Source organism: Musa acuminata, chromosome BXJ3-3 (genome assembly GCF_036884655.1).
Source record: "Musa acuminata AAA Group cultivar baxijiao chromosome BXJ3-3, Cavendish_Baxijiao_AAA, whole genome shotgun sequence".
Lineage (NCBI taxonomy): Eukaryota > Viridiplantae > Streptophyta > Magnoliopsida > Zingiberales > Musaceae > Musa > Musa acuminata.
In genome coordinates this window covers 5177818-5198378 of record NC_088351.1, presented here as the reverse complement: position 1 = coordinate 5198378, position 20561 = coordinate 5177818, and the positions used below count along the sequence as shown (strand labels likewise).

Sequence of the window (20561 nt, the reverse complement as noted above, 5' to 3'; positions counted from 1 at the left end):
GGAGTTTGTCATCCCAAACGATCCTCTTCCGATTGATTAATTATGCATATAATGCTCTATAAGCACTCCTTAATCTATTTTTTTTTTCTTAAGGGACATATATTCTTCCTTGATCAATTCAAGCCGGTTCAGATTTATGAAATATCATCAATCATCATCATCAATCATGGTCATGAGAAAAATGTGTAAGATGAAGACGAAAGTTCTACTATTAAAGACAAAACCTTTCATCTCTCATGTATTGTATCTTTTTGTCTAATTGGCAAGATAGGACCACAGGAAGAAAGCTAAGAAGGAGATGCAAGAAGACTACTTGTGTGGTCCTTGGAACATGTCCTCCTATCCAAACCACTCCACTTGATCGTTTAGTTAGCAAAGTGAATTATATTTTTGGTTGGATTGTATTATATCCATCCCAATTCAACCAAATTAAACTATATATATATATATATAATAGTTCAAATTGTGAATATCTTTATCTAATGATTCTTAATCATTATAATTTTGAGATTATAAAAGAACGACGTGTTTTACACAAGGAAATCGAATGACCTAAATATGTCATCGTCAACTCGGCATCCTCTCTAAGATAGATATGAATCATTCATTAAATTACAAGTTGTAAATTGGATACTCACCACAAATTATTCGTGGAGTACTTGAAATGATCCGATTCGTATCGTAAGAGAAGGGCTTAGCTACGAGGCTGCTCCTTCACATCGTTCTTGAATCACCTGGTTATCAATCAAGGTCAAAGAATCACCCTGGACCAAATAATTCTCCAATGTGAGTTGGCAAGATGGTCAGTGCCCATGACAGGGAAGACTGAGAGCACCAAATGAGAGCCACCAATGCATGTTGGCAACTTCCGAGAGAGCATCATTAGGTTGCATGTCGGAGTCTTTGTCTACCAAGAAATTTGAAGCTGAGGACCTCAATTTTGCTGCAAAATATTCCAAAGTTTCATGGATAATGTGCTTACGGAGGGAAGCTAAGGCCATCTTACATGCCTTTATTCTCTCAGATTTTTATTTATTTATTTTATGAGATTCGAATCTAAAATCTTAGGAAAATGATGACTAAGCTCCAAAATATGGAACAGTGAGTGGAATACGATTGATGAGGAGATTTTGTTGGATGATATGGTGTTAAGAATCTCAACCACATGGCATCATGCCAACCAAAGGTTTCTTCTCTCAAGATTCAGTTGTCGCAAATCATAATGATTGGATTTGGAAATTAAATGATATTATGAGAAATTTCTAAAATAAGGTAAAATAATTAACAAAATTATATATATATATATATATATATATAGAGAGAGAGAGAGAGAGAGAGAGAGCACCCCAAAATAAATGATTTTTGCATTTGTCCCTTTAAATTGAAGTTTAGTATATGTAATTCTTTACTAAACCTAAAAACTTTCCTATAAATAAATGTACATACACCCTTAATGGTTAATCTCTATCTGTTGATTGTCATTTAATTAAAAACAACTCAATTGCTTAGACTGATGCACCATTTTGAAAGAATATATATTATGACAAACTAATAAACCATTTCCAATTTGCAAAGGATATCCATATAAAAACCTCAAAATAATTATGAACATGATTACTAAGAAGCTGAAATTAATAACTCATCAACTTTGATCAAGGATCTCTAAAACACCACAATCACCAGGAAGTGTAATTTATTAAAATATATAGCAAAAATGATTCTGTTTCCCATTTCAGAAGTAACACAACCTAGTGAATGTAGTTAATCAATTTTGTAAGTAATTTGCCTTGTAAAATATAGTTGCCACCTCCTTACTACATATTCTGAAATCCAAGCCGATAAACAAGACACTAGAAACTTGAAAAAGCTATCGAGATGATATCACCAAAGATATACATCTCACAAGCAAAATTTTTGTTGATCCCCGATCAACCATGATTGCTTTCGCTCCCCTACCTACAGTGAAAACTCTCCCTCCCCACCTCCCTGCCTCTCTCTATGCCAAATAGCCTTTAAAATAGACTTTCATTCACAGGCACAAAAACCAATAGCATTTGTGTTCTTCTTCCGACAGCAGGAACATAGCAAGTTTATCACAGTATGGAACCATACTTCAAGGATCTACACTCTTCTTGGCTTTCTTTCTCCGAGGTTTTCTTCTTTTACCAGTGGCAGCTGCCGACTTTTCTTGCCCCTTGACATGATCTAATGACGTAGCTAGCTGCTTTTTTTTATGATTCTGTTTCACAGAATCCTGCCCCACCTCCTGGTATCCATCCTCGAGAGGGGGACTACTGCTACGAGCACTGGCATTATCAACATCATCACCTTCATCGTCCGAACTAAGGACCAGATCCTCAATCACATCCTCATCTGCACCAACATCGTGCTTGTCATCTCTGGGTCGCTTCTTCGAGCTCTTCTTCTTTTCCTTACTGTGCAACATTATACATCATCAAAATGTGGAAGATAAATGACAAGCGAAGATGGGCATCTAATCATAAATAGGACCACACCTTTTCTTTTCAGGCAACCAAGATGAGCTAAACACAGCAGCACCTTCTTCCACATCTCCACCATCAGCTTCATAATCAAGTTCAGGTATCTTGCTGCCAAACAAAGAAGATTCTGCTCCAACAAGAACACTGACAATAGAAAAGCACATGTATTAATCATAAGCAGCTCCCATGCAAGCTAAAGACAGGTCTACTTCTAAAATGTGAAGCAAATTAAGAATTTCATTGGAAATAAAGGAGCACTCATGAAAGCCAATGGACAGGAACAAGTTATCTTCTTAAAGCGTTAAAAGAGCTTAGAAATTTCGTTAGGCATGACACTCAAAATTTTAACATGTACCATATTGCAAAATACAATACTTGAACTAGAGCTCAAAACCATCGTGTTCAAAATTTTAAATGGAAAAGAAAATCTGCCACTGTTTCACTTGATACAGACAATGTGTGCCTCATTATTCAAAGCCTTGAATAATGATGCTATTTATTACATCCCATTTAATTCCAAATTTGTATTCAAATCTCTAATGAGATTGGTTGTATATAAACGAACCTATATACATTTAAACTTGGCATTATATACATTCACTTGTGAGAGATATTGAGTGGTAAATGATTCAATCAATACTTACTTGCAATCTAGTTGCCTGTACTATTACCTAAGCAATAAATGAATTGATCTATCAAACTCAACTGCATAGCAACCATCATGCTTGTGAAACATGAACACTTCTTTGTTTAATCATTAAACAACAAACATTGTGGTTTCTTTAAATTCTTTCTGTTCCCCTTGATTCATAAGATCTTCAGTCATGATTTTCACTGGCTCCAAGATTCAGTGGTCCACTATTATTTATTCTATAGCCAATAAGTAGTAGAGTTCAAATAAAATCTGAATCCATGGGGATAGAAAACCTCAAACCGAGTTACCCAAACTTAGTCCCTTAATGTTTCACGTATCCCTAAATCACCTAGTCTAAATTCCTATCTCACGTCCCCAATTCCATATTATCTTTGCACCTTTCCCTGTCCTTCCACTTGCTTTCACTTGTCTCCCTCCTTTCCTCTCAATCTATTTCCTCCCTACCATCCCCTCTCTCCTTCCTTTGCTACACAATTATATTCCTAGTAAGCATCTCCTCTGCAACTCTCCCTCATATCTGAAAACAATTGCAGCAGCAGTGTCAACAAGCTCTCCTGTTGCTTAATAACTCTCACCATCATCAATGCTGTTCGGTGGATTTGAAGCTATGCCGCCATCATCCAATCCTTTGGCCTATTAAAACAGAGATGTCCGAGCAATATCGTAGGAACAGAGTGTACTAAATCTAACTAGGGATAGTGATGGGGATGGTAAAACCTACACCAACACACCCCATTGCCATCCCTACTATTTAGCTCTACATTATTTCTCTTTCCCCCCCTAAAGTTTCTTTAAATCTATACTCAACTACTGATGATCACACTAATTTTGCTGGAATTAGAAAAAAAGAGGTTTCGTTTTGAGATGTACTACAGACACAGCATCAAGATAACAAATGGTTCTCTCTTCTCTTTAAATATAAAGAGATGATCATGAATATTCAATTGACCATGTATTGAATGTGGCCAAAACACTCTAGTCCATTTTTCTTATCTTAAAAACAGTAAAATAAGTCAGTGATGGTTTTGCATCCCTAATAATACCAACCTAGATTCCACCAGAGAGTCATTCCTCTGTTGAGATCTGAAACGTAAATTAGCAGCAAACTTTGAAAGAGGACTATCTCCACATTCCTTTTCAGCCTATTGTAAAACAAAATTTGATTAGCCCTGATAAAGAAGTTATAAAAAAAATGTTGTTGAACAGATACCTTAAGATATGATGCTATGGCGGGATCGCTAGGTGAGAATTCAATTTTTGAGCGCCTTAAGTTTGTAAATTCACAATTTGCCTCCACCTGAGACAAAGGCACGACATTCAATGAAAATACAAATTATTTTCTCCTTTTTTTGGTACTTGTCATTGGTGTGCATAGCTATTTACCACACAATACCTGACGGATTAGCTCCTTTATTTCCCGCCGAAGTCTATCCGCTTTGGTGGATTTGCAAAAGCTCCGCAACCAAACAAGAGGGATAAATGACAGCTCAAAAAAGGCTGGTGAATAGCTCCATTGAGCCAGATGTTCAGCTAGTTCTTCAACCAAACAATATATGCAAGCCTCTTGAAATGCACGTGTCTTCATTGTCGTCTTATCCACCTGCAATAACATTTTAAGGTGAAAATTCTTCCAGTCCTGTCAATCTGTATTATAAAATTATCAAAACAAACTTCACCTGCTTCATGTTAAGCAAATTGACTGCTTTACCAACACCCCCAGTTGGAGGACCATTCAGTTCTTTCATTTTCAACATATCAAGCAGAAGGGAAGACACAGGAATAAAGGTACCAGTGGCTGCTGCAATGCGGTTGAGCATTCTTATGCATCGAAGCCTAAGTGGTACATATCGAACAGTTGGTACCAATGATGCTACCCCACTTATTATTTGAGTAAGTGGATAAGCCAAAGGTCGAAAATCGGCTTCCGAGTTGTAGGCACATATAACACCAGTCCAAACTTCAAGGCAGAATATGAACTGCCAATCATAGACCTTTTGATACGCTTTCTGCAAAAGGACATGAACCATAATGTCAACAGTATGAAACAATGAGGCTTCTTTGAAAATATAAATGCTACAAAAACAAGGCAACTAAATAGATCCATTTTCTAAAGGATTTACCCACTAGGATTGCAACATAAAAATAACCTACATCTTCATTTCCACCGTCTATTAAAGAACCTTATACTGATAAATGCATTGAATAAGCATGTTAGTAAATAGTATTTACCTAATCCTACTATTGCAAAACCTCCCATGAGATATTTTTTCCTAATGTTGCGGTAAAAATATTTCGAGAACAATGTAATTCTGATTGAGTGCATTTAATAAGGCATGGAAACTAGAAAAAAAAAAGTTAACATTCATCAAATATACCATGCTGTTGAAATTAGAAAAAAAATGAAACAGCAGATTTCATAGTTTCGCTAGAATGAAGAACATATCTTTTCTTCTTTTTTTTTCTCTAGCAATATGAAGCTACACCGCACATAAAATCTGTGTGCACTGACAAATTGCTCTGGATTTACTTCTTCCAAGTAAAATTAATGCAGCTAAACCTTAATCTTAAACAAGCCAGTTTTACAAGTACAAAGAGACGGACCATAAAGAGATCACTACAGGACTCACCTGAACTTGTTGCTTTGTGTTTTTGTTGCTTTCTTGCTGTTTTTTCCCTTTATTTTTGTCTTTTACTGCCTTCAAGATAAAATATGAGAAGCATAAAATTAAAAAAAGTAAACAAAGGAGAAATCATGATGATTATCTGCATACCGATGCTTACTCAAAAAATTAAGATTTTCTGCACTGCCTTACCTTTGTTCCCTTTTCAGTAAGGGAACTTCGTAATATTACTGCCAACTGACGAATGAAAACAAATGCGTGCTGATATGCAGCTGGCGGTTCCACACCATACAGTTCAGTTACACAATTCCCAAGGAATTGAATGTGTTGCAACTTTGATCTACTTATGGACTTGGACAGTTTGCAGTTTAAAACATAAGCCTTGTATACACCCTTAAGGCATGCATCAAGACAATCGGAACCAAGTCGAATGCACAAGTCTCTCAGGAACAGAAATGAAACCACAGGTAAAGCACCCCTGCCAGTGCCCCAAGAGTGAATAGCAACCTGGAACAGCTTAACAGTTGAAAATCACATCTAAAAAGAGGAGAAAGTCCTAAATCTATAGACACTGAAATAAGAAAAATGCACTGCAAAAGCATCAATTTTGAGGTACCTTGATATACTTCCTCAAAAGAGTAGGAAAAGCAGCTAAAAAAACAGCTGATGCCTTGACACGCTTCAAAGTAAATGATATCATTTGTTCATCTGTCATTTGTGTTAATATATGGAGTCCATTACCAAGATATAACTTCATTAAGCTACCATACTTCTTCCACAATTTAGATGTCATGAGATCTATAACAGTCTCCTTCTTCCCACCTGAGCTAGGGGCATTTAACAAACCACGGAGAATCGCATCCATTTCATTTAGAACAAACACCATTATCTTATTAAATACACTACTCGAAATGATACTAAACTTTGGAGCTGAACCATCTTCTCTATCATCACCATAATGGCATGCCATCCGAAAAGCTCGCAGCAGAGATCTAAGTGCACCAAGGTTTTTATTTTCTTTAATTGCGATGCACCATCCATCAACCATCGCAGTAGTGATTACTTTCCCTGATGGTTCATGCTCTTTTTGTACAGTAACATGAGAGTTAACATCCTCCTCCAAATCAGTTCCCGACTCTTCCTAGAAAGCACATTGAGCAAACAGGTCAGCTTTCTAATTGGCCATAACAAGACATGAAACCATAAATCAATCTGATTGATACTCACGTCAATATCTTCATCATTGAACTCCAACAGCTCTTTGTCATGCTCTTTCAAATACTCATAAAATTCTGGATCCTGCAAAAACAAATTGATGTTTAAATGAAGTTCAATCAAGCTGGTCACATGAATCCAAAGTAAAATTCTTTATCAGAAGTCGTCTTAAACATTACTTCTTTGACTTTGATGGAGAATATGAAAAAAATACTTTGATATTTGTCGAAGTGTAGGAGAAGAGACCAGCAATTACAGAGGTGCATAGTAGGCTACAAGTGAATAAAATCTTCTGTAGTGGAGAAGCAACAGACAAGGTTGCCAACAAAGGTCATCGCAGTCATAACCATTTCTAAGAACAATTATGTTGATAATTTTTTATACCACAAGCTCCAGAGCTGAAGCAAAATGTGAAGATCTCAGCATCCTGTACATACTGTAGCTCTTGATCTTTATCATGCATCCAGACCAATATAGATGAAGCTGTCTAATGTTGAAAGAAAAAACTGTGGAATTATATCATGCAAGGATTTAAATGTTGGTCTGATACCACACTGACCTATTGGATCGGTATGATACCGGAAATTCATGCAGTAACATCTCATTTCTCCGTCTTGAGTAATTCCTTGGTTTCTCTCGAGTAATCATGTATATAGCACTTGATCTTTATCATGCATCCAGACCAATATAGATGAAGCTCTCTAATGTTGAAAGAAAAAACTGAGGAATCATATTATGCAAGGATTTAAGGGTTGGTCTGATACCACACTCGCCTATTGGATTGGTATGATACCGGCAATTCATGCAGTAACATCTCATTTCTCCGTCTCAAGTAGTTCCTCGGTTTCTCTCTTAATATTGCTAGATTATATTTCACATGATCAATCCTGGTCCTAATTAATTTAAACCTTTTTGTTTCTAATGCCTGTATAACTCAAAAGCATCTTTCCATACTTCTACGAATATATGTGCATGCCATATTGGTGAACAATAAATTTGATCTTTCTATGTTGGTGGCAGACAAGTTTCAAGACTGTTTGATTTCCATAACTTGTTTTCTCAAATAAACAACTGCATCAAACCTGATAATGTTCACTACCTGATAGTTTTATCAGAAACTCTATCATACAAGTAAAGGCAAAATTTGCTATAAACTATGAGCTAAAAACTTCCTTAGATCTTCCTGTCAATTTTTTTAAATTGGCCTCTCCTACGATCTAAATATTTGAAGCACTCCACTTATACTTTGTGACAGTATAACAATCAGCGCATACTTTTAATAACCGAGGTTGAAATCAATGGGCCCCTCCTATGATTTAAACACTTAAAGGGCAAAAACCTCAAGCAAAACTATCCTATAATCTATTTTCGCTTAGGGTGATAATCCTTGTAATTTAAAGATATCACCTTCTCTCATTTTTCTAAGCAAATCTTTGTTCAACTTCTCAAAAGTCCTCATTAGATCTATCTACAGAACCACCCCAATAAATTCAGGTCCCCTAAACTCAATTGGTCTTAATTGTAATTCATATTCAGTGCAACTTCTCATTGTTTTTTCTTGTAATACAAGTCATCCCTAATTCTATAAATATTTTTCAACTTAACATACAAAATGTTCAATAGATTTCAATAATGATCACTATTCTACTTTAGTCAATCAATAAAATATCACAAATAAATAAATTGTACCATAAATTTTATCATGGATGTCTTGTAAGTGCAAACACAATTAGTCCAAATAGGTAAAAGTATATGAATCTGTTCTTACTAGAAACTCAATTGACTCACCTCATATAATCCTTTATGGTAATTCCTACATACCATAATTACATCAAAAAATCTAGATTCTTCTCCTAAGATACATATCATATGCTTGTCCAAGTCAAAAGTAACCATGCATAGAAGACAAAGTCTCTCCCTATCTTTAAATTCTTCCATCATTTATCAGGTAGATAACCATCATTTTTTCCCTTATCTTAATGCCTTGGTCTAGACATTTCACAGATTTCTAAATAAATTTTAGTTAGGGATCACTACAATATTTTTATAACAAAGACACACTATTAACTCCTTTACGTATGAGACAAGCATGCATATGCAGAGCTCCTAGACAAATACATTGACAAGTCATTTCAATCAAATATTTTGGTACAAGCATCAAACATCATGCCACATCAAGAACAACCAACTTAAACAAAATAACATGGCAGTAGCTATAAAAGACAAAAACATCCTAAAATGCTATTGAAGGGGAAGATTCTAATAGTGCCTAAATATCTTTCACAAACTCATGTACTAAGATGACACAAGAGAAAAATGTCACCTTTTCTTGAAGTCTCTGCAATTGCTTCACATGCTCTTTGGCTTTTTTCCGTGAACTAGAAAGGCTTTCTTCCTCCCCAAAGCTACTTTTCTCTAACAAATGCACATACATTGTGTTAGATGACAAACTAGTACATAGATGGATAATAAGATAGTAATAGTTATAAGATAGCTTCCACCATTACCTGAATCATCGTAGTCAAACATGCCATTCACCTTCATCCTTCTGAAAAATAGAATATACAACAGAAACAAAACTTTAAAATTATACCGCAATGCTCCTCAAAGTGGGGGGAAAAAAAGATACGAAACAGATTACCAAACAAACAAACAAAATCAAGAATACTCCTCAAAGTGAAAACAAAAAAATGTGATTGAATTTCCTCAATCACCATTATTTTTTAATTCCAGCTAGTAAAAGCTTTTAAAAAATTTAGTATTTTTTCGTAAATTAACTCAGTCTTTTTTGTTATGAGTATGATACATAAAAGAATGATGCAATCAGGTTCCGTTGTTCACGTATGAAACGTGCAGAGTTACAAGACGTTCATCCATGAAAGTTCATTACTGAGCCAGAGTGTGTCATCGTTTTTTCTTACTTTCTTTTCAGTCATTATCTTTCCCTTCCTCTATTCTAAAAAAATTAAGATAATACTTCCTCAAATTGTCACAAGCCTGTCCTGCATCATAACTTTTGATTGCTAAATTGCCCGAAGATATGTTCTGGTACTTCATAATTGCTCTAACATGGTTGGCCTTGGAGTCCATCATAATATATCGTTAATATATGTTTAATCATCATAGAAGCCATCCTTCTTTGGCTATGTTGACTAAATTTACTATCAACTTTATAAAGTTTCACTTATTTAATGATATCATGGCAATGATTTAAAAAGTGTTAGGTCCCAAAACGACCTGAGGCAAACGAAACGAGATGCTCTAGAATATTAAAATATAAAAAAATATATGATATTATTAATCTAATAAATAAAGATTATTTTGTACAGTAACTAATAATCTACTGTTAACTAATAATTTACTGTTAACAGCAGAAGGGAAGAGTATAACTGTTAAAAGGGATAAAAAATATCACCCAGTGAAAGTGAAACCGACAGTGAGAAGTCAGAACTCAGAGAAGCAGCGGTGAGAAGCAGAGGACAACAGCCGCGGCAGCGGACAGCAGCGGAAGCTGAGGAGACTCGGTCGGCGACAGAGTAAGACTCGGAGGCAGAGGGAGAAATCGTCGGCGGCGGAGGCAGAGGGAGAAAGCGCGCGCTAGGTTTTGGAGTCAGGGCCGCGAGCAGGTTTTGATGTAACTGCGAGCGTTAGTTGGTTCAATCGAACCCGGTTGCCTTATATCAACCGGGCGCTCACTCGAAGCGCCCGGTGCTGGGCTCTGGCGAGCGCCCAGGCGGCGAGCTTCAAGGCGAGCGCCCAGGCGGCGCTTTATTGAAGCGCGCCGCCTGGTCCTTATATGAGGCGCTCGGGCCTCGCCTCGCCTCGCCCGAGCGCCTAGGCGAGCTGTTTTTGACCAAAACTATTTTAAATGATAACATAAAACAGATTTAGTTGCAACCTACTGGAGAAAGAAAAACTATTTGTAAAAATATGCCTCTACATTAGTTATCTAGAGACAAAATTAAGCATCAGCACCAATTCCTTTTGCCTCTTAAGAGGAGAGGATAGGTCGGAGAAGAAAGGGAGGAGGGAGAAGCGAGTGGGGAGACACTTGTGGAAAGGAGGAGGGGACGGCGGAGAGATGAGACAAGAAGAGAGTAGAGCGTTCGACCGGGCGTTCCTGGTCAGAGAGAGATAAGTGGAAGGGCGGCAATCGTGGAAAGAGGGGAACAGAGAAAGAAGAAGGGCGGAGCAGGCGTACCGGAATGCGCGACGCTGCAGGGTGGCGACGGACGGTTCGAGAGATGTCGCCCGAGGCGGCAGCGGCTAGGGTATGCGTTTACCTTGGACGGGGGTGGGTGTGTATATATCACCGAGTCGAATCGGTAAATTCGGTCAGTTACCAAGTCGACACGCCTCTTTTGATCTGCACCGTAGATCGGGCGATCGCAACAGGCTGCGGTCGAGGAGGGAAAGGAAGCAACGTGAGGAGCGGGGAGTGTAGCAACAGAGTAGAGTGGAGGGAGGAGAGAGGAAGGCGCCACTGCCGAGAGGGAAGAGGAGGGAAGCAAAGAGGAAGGAGTCGTGTCCGCGACAGAAGAGAGGAGGGGGAGATGGAGGCAGGAGCGGGGAGGGCTACAATGGGGCGGTTCGATGCTGCGGACGAGAGGAACGAGAAAGAGCGAAAGAGTGGAGGGAAAGGAGAGATCAAACCTATTGATGGCAGGTGGCGCGGGAGACGGCCGGGGCGGCGGTTGGTGCTGGGAGAGCTGCGGTGACCAGGCGTTGGCGGGTGATCGGACAAAGGGGGCGATCGTTCCTTGCAGCGCGCGAGGCGAGAACCAATTTTATCCTGATCGGACAAAGCAGGCGGTGACCTGCTTTAAAATTTTATATTTAATTTTTTAAAATTATAAAAATAAAATATTTAAAATAAAAATATAATTTTACTGGTACCAGACAAAGACACCGTCGATGGCTACTATGATGATGGTCGATCTTACCACTATCGGTTTGATCATCGACGATGCGAAGAAAGATGAGGCAGAGTAACGAGGCTTCTGCATCGGCGTCGGAGGAGGAAGAGGAAGAGGGTGAGGGATCTACGTCGGTGTTGTACCGCTCTATCTCCTCTTCCTCCTCCAACGTTGCTCTACATCTATGTCGACGCCGAAGAAGGAAGAGGAAGTAGGTGAGACATCTGCATGAGTGTCACCCTCAAATTCTTAAACAATCGCTTCATCCAATGGTGTGACAGATTCAAGGAAGGGGTAGTGGGTGATGAGAAGGAGGGAGAGATTGTGAGCGAGTTTGACGAAGAGGCATGCCTGGTTTGAGCTCTCGAGCTTCAACCAATCTGCAAACGATGCGTACGCCCCAACCATAGTGGCATAATCGGTAACCTACTTCACATTGAATGATGAGGATTAATCGTCGCATAAAATAGAGGCCCGAAGAATACATATTTGACGGTGGGAGAGATAATAAACTCTCATGTTCCTTCCTACTCACCTCTAACACTATGGTGGTGGGGGAGAGCATCAAAAAGATGGCAACGACGAATATGATGAGCGAACCGATAAAGAAACGATAGATCATCGCATTACAATTAGCCTTCGGATTGGGAATTACCATTTTGACTTGGGTTTTGAGATCGATCGATCGTATCTACGCTAGCTCACCTGCCTTCTCTTCCTCCTCCCTCCTTGTCATTAGCGACACAAATGCCTTATCTGCTTCATCTTCCTCATTCGGTATCAACGTAGATGTAGTGTGATGCTAGAGGAGGAAGAGGAGGCAAAGCAGTGCAATGCCGATGCAAATGCCTTACCTTCGTCCTCTCCTCCTCTAGCGTCGATATAGATTCCTCACCATTCTTCCTCATTTTCCTTCCCATTGTCGATGTTCGGATCGATATTAGCAAGGTCAACAACTGCGTTGTTATCATCGACCACCACCACAACAACCACCCTCAATGCCACCATTCATCGCTACTATTGAAATTACCTTTTTGGCTTTGTTTTTATAATTTATACTATTCATGTATGTGCTGTATTTTTTATCAATAAAACCAATAACATTATGGTAAATAAGATTAAATGTTTCACTTTCGTAATTATAGGAAATTCAATATAGATGTTTTAAGTCGAGGGACCGAGATACTAAAGAGATCCAACTACATAGGGTGATCTGTAACTAGTCTATCGTCATCATTGAAAATTTTTTTTTTCATCATCTTTGTGTTATTCATGCACGTGTTGTATCTTTCGTCAATAAACTGACAACGTCATAGAAAATGAGGTTAAATATTTTACTTTTACAACTATAGAAATTTTAATATAAATTTTTTAAATTCAAAAATTAAGATGCTAAAAAGGTTCTAACTACAAAAGCTAATCTATAATTAGCCCAACCAATTTTGATTGACAAAATTACATGTATATATCTCAAAATTAAGGTTAATTTTTGTCTATTTAACCTGGGAACGAAGCTTTAATAAATTGGTATCTCATAAGAAAAAGTCAAGTGTTAATTCTGATTAATTAAGGTTGACAAAAGGATTGTGAGTGAATCAAGTAGAGTTTGAACCCAAAAAAAAAAAAAAGAAATAGATTAATCTAGTTCACTAAAATAGATGAGTCAAGTAATGTAAATTAAACTATACGTTGACTTGAGTATAAGTTAATATTTTCTTAAAGACCACAGAGATAATCAACCCACATCTGAAAGGAAGATATGTTATGAAAACATTAATTTGTTAGACTTATTATTTAGTGTTTGGAAGATCCAATTGATTTATATTAGACTTGACTTGTATTGATATTTAGTAGCATCAACATTAGTCTTGATTAGTTTGAGTCATACTCATTCCCAGTATCCGTCGTCCCAATCTCTCTTACTCAGTCCATATATTTCAAGGAGTTAATGTACTGAGGTAGATTAATAATAGATCCAAATAATCAAATAATGAAAAGAAAAAGGCAACATAAATGGATTTGGCATCTACAATTTTCACTGATAATTTAGGCAAGCTAGCTTTCAAGCACACACAATAACTCAGTAAGTAATACCAGAATGCATAATTCAGCCATATCATCTGCAACTTACTAAGATGCTCCATGAGAGAAGTGGCACGATTTGCAAGTGCAGTCAGTGCCAAGTTCTCATTGTCTTTCTTGCATGGTGCTTAGCAGCCCTTATCAGAAGTGGGATAGTGTTAGCCTTGGCAATCGCCATCTTACCTTTGGTGGCTTACAAGAAGTGATAATGTATGTGGCTAGTGCCTCATCGATCATGCCATTGCTCAAAGGGTCTTGAATTTGATGGTCATTAGCTGATAGCAGCTTCACAAGAACTGGAATGGCCTCTGCCTTGCCTCTGTCTGTACTCCTTTTTGCAAGATTCACACAATAGACAAGCAGTAGTGCATGGAAAAGTGGTGCAACTCTGAACAAAAGCCTCAATGGTCTATCACATTGTTAGGATTGGAATGCCACTGCAAGAACAAGATTTTTAAAACAAATACATATGTGATTGACCATTAAATCGTCCTAAAAAGACATTTGATCCAGAGAAGCGTAAATACAATAATTGATAGGATGAGAAAGTATTCATATTGCAGATGACATTGCATATCTGCAATATGAAGTTCATGAAAGGAAATGGAAGCATGACTAAATTTTGGCCAGTAAAATAGTCCAAACGACAGACAGAATGATTATATATCACTTAACGATAAAATGGATCAAAAAATGAGAAAAATAGAATGTCATTCAATCTAAGTTCAAATTGGCCACATGAAGATTGAACAATTAGTGATTTTTCACCATCTTTCTCTTGTAATGCTTGTCTAATTATATGAAAAAGTGCTTGATTTTATAGCCCTAATTAATTGATTAAGATATATTGATATTATAATTAGATTTTAATTCTAGTTATCAACAAATAGAATAGAAGTTTAATTATGTTCGGATAATTTAAGAGATGGATTTGATGAGAACTAATCTCCTAATTACTTTTTCTAAATCATTTGTTCTCGACTATATATAGAATTTTTTTAAAGAGATTATGTAATCCTGAAAATAAAAAAAATAGAAAAAGAGTAAATAATTTTAATCTTGATATTAAATATTTTTATAATTTATATCAAAATAATGTCATTAATATCTAAGTTATCAAAGATTATTAAAGAAATAATATCAATTATATATTAATTTTATTTTGATTATATTTAATTATTATTTCTGTTTCAATCGTATGCAGCATGTGATTATGCATCGTTCACATATTCGGATTATAACCGTCTTCAATGTTAGGGCATTGGAAAGAATGTTGTCAGACTCTGGTCAACGTTAGCTTTGTGGTTGACGGTCGTTCGTCGTGACGGTCACACACAGACCGTAGGCCTCACGCAAGTACTGGGCGGTTAAGAAAAAAAAATGTATCACAAAATCGCAGACATATCTACGGTGAAAATTACAGCTATACATCTTGAAGGAGATGTCATACAATGATTTGACTAGTTTGAACACACTCATGGAGTCATGGACAACTAGCAAAGATCCGTCACTATTCAGAAGTACCAAACCAAGTTGAAATGGTTATATAATCAAACTCATGATTGGTTTAAAAAACAGTTATTCGGGATTTTCATTGAGGGCTTGAAGCTGGAGATCCGGGGAGAAGTTAAAGCGTAACAATCATACATGTTTATGACAGTCATCTCTTTCGCACGATTCAGCCCTCATCGCTTTCTTAGCTACCACGAGCGCCATCAAGAGATCATCCGAGCAAGATGAGATGCGGATGGTTGCGGCGACGAAGAGGAGGCCGCCTCCGGGGGAGGCGGTTGCGTGGCGTCGCCGGATCTGGCGGCGGAGTCGCGGATCTCCTCGAGGAAGTGGGAGAGGAAGGAGATCTTCCTGGAGAGGCGGAGGCAGCTGGCGGCGAGCGAGCCCGGGCCGGATGCGGCGGCGACCTCCCGGACGAGGGAGGAGAATAAAGATCGACGCCAGACGGAACCCGCACTTAATCATCAACAACGTCATAACCCCATCTGCCTACCCTGCGGCGGGTGGAAGACCCGTAAGTGGGACCGGCACTTATCTCACCGTCGTCATCATCATAAACTCCCCTAACTACCCGATCGTGATTGGGCACCGAAAGCCTGGCAAGAGTGACGTTGGTTTGATCGGCAATTACATCGTTCGGAACATACCCATGCGTTCACCATCATAATCACTGGACCAGATCATTGGGATCCACGCGCTGGTGTGCATAGACATCTGGATCGTTTTGAGGGTGGGCCAAAGGGTACGCTTGGGTACATCACTTGCCTTGTTGCGGCTGGCGGAAGCCGGCCGGTGGGCCCTCACGTGAACTTGCAGGTGTGTTTCACATCACTTATGCTGACGATTATTTTATCTGAGTTATTCTCAACATATGTCTCAATCTCATAAATCACATATACTGTTTGGAATATGACAATAATATACTGTTTTGACCTTCTAAATTAAGAGGGATAAAGATTTTTGTTAGTCGGATCAAAATCAAAATCAAAATCAGTCTTCTTCACTTGTTTTCATAAAAGATTTTGTTAGTTGTGACATTGTGGTTTTCATATAATTGCAGTACATTACAATATTAAATATATGTCATGACTCATATAACATGAAAAAAATCATACATCTAATATACTTATCTTTACATCTACGTTAATGGTTAGGATTTATTTAGACAAAAAAACTAGAAATTTTCTATTAAGGTTTCATCATTCTTCCCTCTCCTAAGTTTCATATATATCATATCTGTTATGGGGTCAAAATATAAATTGAATGAGGTTTTTTTAGACTTTGATAAGCGAGTTCACTATATTATTATCGGATCAATATTTTTATTATTAATCTATTAACATACCCTCTTGAATTTAGAAAACATCATATTTATTGTTCTATACATTGAAACATCCTCTTGAATTCAAAGAACATAATGCATTACCAGCTATTAACATAAGAAGTGCCTCCATTTTTGTTGCGCCACAGATCGACATCAAAACACCTTCGATGAACATCATGCATACCAACTATTAGCATGACGAGAACCTGCATTTACTGTACGCTGACATAAAACCATCTTGATATCAAAGAAGGTGACGCATGCAAACCAGCTACTGGAGTACGTACCTCTATTTTAATTGCGATGCCCCCTGTTTCCCTCGGGGACCAAAGGGTTAAGCAATGTCGACCGATCATTTGGTATGTCTTCCTCGACCTACAATAAATGTACCTTAGGTGAATAAATCATTGCCCTGACATGTGGTGTATCGTTTAATTTTCTCAACGATAATGAATGTACCTTCGGTGATGAATGACATGTAACTGATGACCCACTACTTTAATTATTAATGATTATTAAAAATGATGCTTTTCGATCAAAAACTAGCTATAAAAGATGGGATGATAAGTAAAATTAGTCTATGATAAGAGATCATTTTGTCGGTCGATCATTGGTGCGGCCCTATGAGAGGGGATACTGATAAAGTCATTTAATCCCAGAGGAGTATGGGAACCAAGGGATGATAAGTTCGTTGGGTCTCCCTTATCCTCAAAGGCACCTTTTGGAGCTCATATGCTCCGAAAAGAAAAAATTGTGCTAAGTACGCCTACGAGCTGCACCGATGATCAATCTACCAAATGGTCCCTTATCATATTGGTACTAGAAGGAGTGCCCGAGGCCTGTATCGTCCAAAGCAAACAATTCCTTACGAGCCTACGAGCTGCACCGATGATCAATCTACCAAATGGTCCCTTATCATATTGGTACTAGAAGGAGTGCCCGAGGCCTGTATCTTGGTTGCGCAAACTCACTCTCAAACCATGCATCTTGGCTCTCATACATAAGGGAGCACTGATAAGATCATGTAGTCCCACATTGGTTGAGGATTATTGGAACAAATGTTCGTAAGTCCGCTAGGTCTTTCTTGCCCCTAAAGATGTTTTTTGAAACTCATATACTTCGAAAAGAACAAAATCGTCCAAGTACGCCCATCGACCAAATACTCAAAAGACCTATATGTATATTACACTAGTTTTTAAAAAATTATATATATATATATATATATATATATATATATAATATAAACGTAGATGGACTGAGTGTAGAATTTTCTAATGTTCTATTATATTTTATTTATGATAATATACTTTTCTTAAGACGATATCTGAATAAATATACTAAATAATTAAGCTAGTTGATATGTTCTTATTTTAATAAAGTGAGTGTTAATATAATAGAATTGTACAAATTGATAAATACCATTTTAACTTGTTTTTTTTTTATATAGGGAGGAGTGGAAATGTGTCCAATGAGGTGGATATCAAATATATTGAGATGATATGGTTCATATGTGATCATCATCTATTTGAGTTCATGTTAAGATTTTTAACTTTCAAAATTATCCAAACATTAGAAAAATATGCCTAAATAATATATGAAAATCCATTTTGTAATCCTTTTAAAATTTAAAATTACAAACAAAAGAGTCTAAAATTTCTTAACTATTTTAGGATAATTTTTTTGCAATATCTAAATATTTGCAGGGTTTTATGTGCTATTCTCCTTTGAGAAATTTTCAATATCTAAAATATCAGTCTAAAATCCATCACCCTCTCCAAAGTTTTATCTGCCTATTCTCCTTTGGGTTCTCTCGTCTTCTTCTAACTTGATGTTCAGGTTATCCGATATACCCCTTGTTGTGGGAAACAACTTTTTAAGCTGTGGCCTCGGGGCTGACGCGACTCGGTTCGGGGATCCGGATGTCGGGGATCTCGGGCGGCGTCCCTCGGGGTCTCTCGGCGACCGAGCATGGTGGTTCGGGTCGGGAGGAAGCTCCGTCGCAGCGCTGGGAAGAGGCGGCACCGTCTCGCACCTGCACACAGGTCGGGCCGGGAGCTCGGCCCGACCCCTCCGACGATCAAGTTAGCGATGTGGAGAGGGTTTTGGAGTAAGAGATGCCTCCATACAAGTGTTATGTGTGAGTTCGTCCTCCTCCCCGTTCGTTTAGAACTCTGAGGTATTTATAGATGAGTGTGATGTTACCTGATGTGGCTGCCTGTAGAAGGCAGGCTGATAGCGTCTGACATGGGGTTGGCGTGGCGTGAAGAACCAAGCCTGAGTTAGGTGTTAATGCGCCTCGACCAGTGTTCCGGCTCGGTTAACCGAGTACAATTGCGCCGATCGAGGCATGAGGCGTCGACTGACGTCATGGTGTGTCACATCGCCATTTTTACCCTTATCATATCCCCCCCCCCCCGAAAGGAGCTATGCGTCGGCTATTGTACGAGGGGAGACCGATGCATGGCTTCTGTCTTCAGGCGGGTGGGCCCCGCGGACGCGGTCTCGGGGAACATGGAGCCGAGGAGCTGAGGAGCACGACGCAGGCTGGCTGGCCGCGCAGGTGTGTCTCGGGAGGCATGGACCGAGGAGCACGACGCAGGCGGGCAGGCCGCGCAGGTGTGTCCCGGGAACATGGAGCCGAGGAGCACGACGCAGGCGGGCAGGCCGCGTAGGTGTGTCCCGAGGGGCACGAAGCCGAAGAGCCGAGGAGCACGACGCAGGCGGGCTGGCTGCACAGGCGTGGTCTCGAGCGGCACGGAGCCGAGGAGCACGACGCTCGCGGGCTGGCCGCGCAGGCGCAGTCTCGGGCGACACGGAGCAGAAGAGCCGAGGAGCACGACGCAGGCGGGCGGGCAGGCCGCGCAGGTGTGGTCTCGGGCAACACGCAGCCGAGGGATATGGCAAAAAGCCAGGGGACTCGATTTAGGCGGGCAGACCACGCTGAGGTGAACTCGACAGCGTGTGGCCGAGAAGCTCGACGTAGGCAGGCTGCGGCCGAGGGACGTGACCGAGGTGGGCAAGCCGCCCTAAGATGGACTCGACAGTGAATATGGCCGAGGAGCTCAGCGCAGGCTGGCTGGCCGCGCAGGCGTGTCTCGGGGAGTATGGAGCCGAGGGGCACGTAGCAGGCGGGCTGGCCGCGCTGGTGTGTCTCGGGAATACGGAGCCAAGGAGCACGACGTAGGCGGGCTAGTCGCGCAGATGTGTCTCGGGGATGATGGGAGCGAGGAGCACGACGCAGGCGGGCAGGCCGCGCAGGTGTGGTCTTGGGCATCATACTATCGAGGAGCATGACGCAGGCGAGCAGACCGCGCAGGCGTGGTCGCGAGGGCCATGCGGTCGAGTAGCACGACGCAGGCGGGCAGTGTTGGGAAATCATAGGGGGCGACATCATATGCGCAGCGGAAGAACAAGAAAAACAAAATCCCCGATTCCCAAAAGGATGTTCATCGTCGTGCGAAGATTGGTGCGCAAAATCCGCAAAAAACACAAAACTGCGTATAGAGATTGTGTTACCTAGGGAGATCGTATATCCCTGTTTCCTTGCAGATCCTTAGGAGAGGGTGAAGGAGGTCAAGCGTCCTCCTCTCTAGCGGTGATCCACACAGCAGGGTTGCGACGACGCTCCTCAAAACTCCAGGCCTTCTCTGAGGGGGAGAGGGAGAGGAGAATAGGAAGGGCAAGCAAAGACTCTAGCCTATGAGGCTGTGAATCCCTCCTATTTATAGAGATCCC

The 20561-nt window shown here is 39.6% G+C and overlaps 1 protein-coding gene across 4 annotated transcripts; it reads right to left on the bottom strand.

Annotated features, from left to right (window-relative positions):
• Positions 1-1663: 1663 nt before the first annotated feature.
• On the bottom strand, positions 1664-11775 carry LOC135582422 (nucleolar complex protein 2 homolog). 4 transcript variants are annotated; one of them, XM_065142360.1, is made up of 13 exons: positions 11646-11775; positions 9500-9540; positions 9316-9407; positions 7005-7076; positions 6394-6918; positions 5970-6284; positions 5784-5852; positions 4833-5162; positions 4550-4756; positions 4367-4453; positions 4204-4298; positions 2517-2645; positions 1664-2435 (listed from the first exon to the last, which is right to left on the bottom strand). In XM_065142360.1, exons 2-13 carry the CDS (start codon positions 9534-9536, stop codon positions 2114-2116), a joined length of 2280 nt encoding a protein of 759 aa, XP_064998432.1. In that variant the 5' UTR covers positions 9537-9540; positions 11646-11775; the 3' UTR covers positions 1664-2113. The 4 variants fall into 4 exon arrangements, with proteins under 4 accessions (XP_064998432.1, XP_064998430.1, XP_064998433.1 ...); XM_065142358.1 differs by lacking the exon at positions 11646-11775 and adding an exon at positions 11194-11294; XM_065142361.1 differs by lacking the exon at positions 11646-11775 and adding an exon at positions 10444-10826.
• Between the last annotated feature and the right edge of the window lie 8786 nt (positions 11776-20561).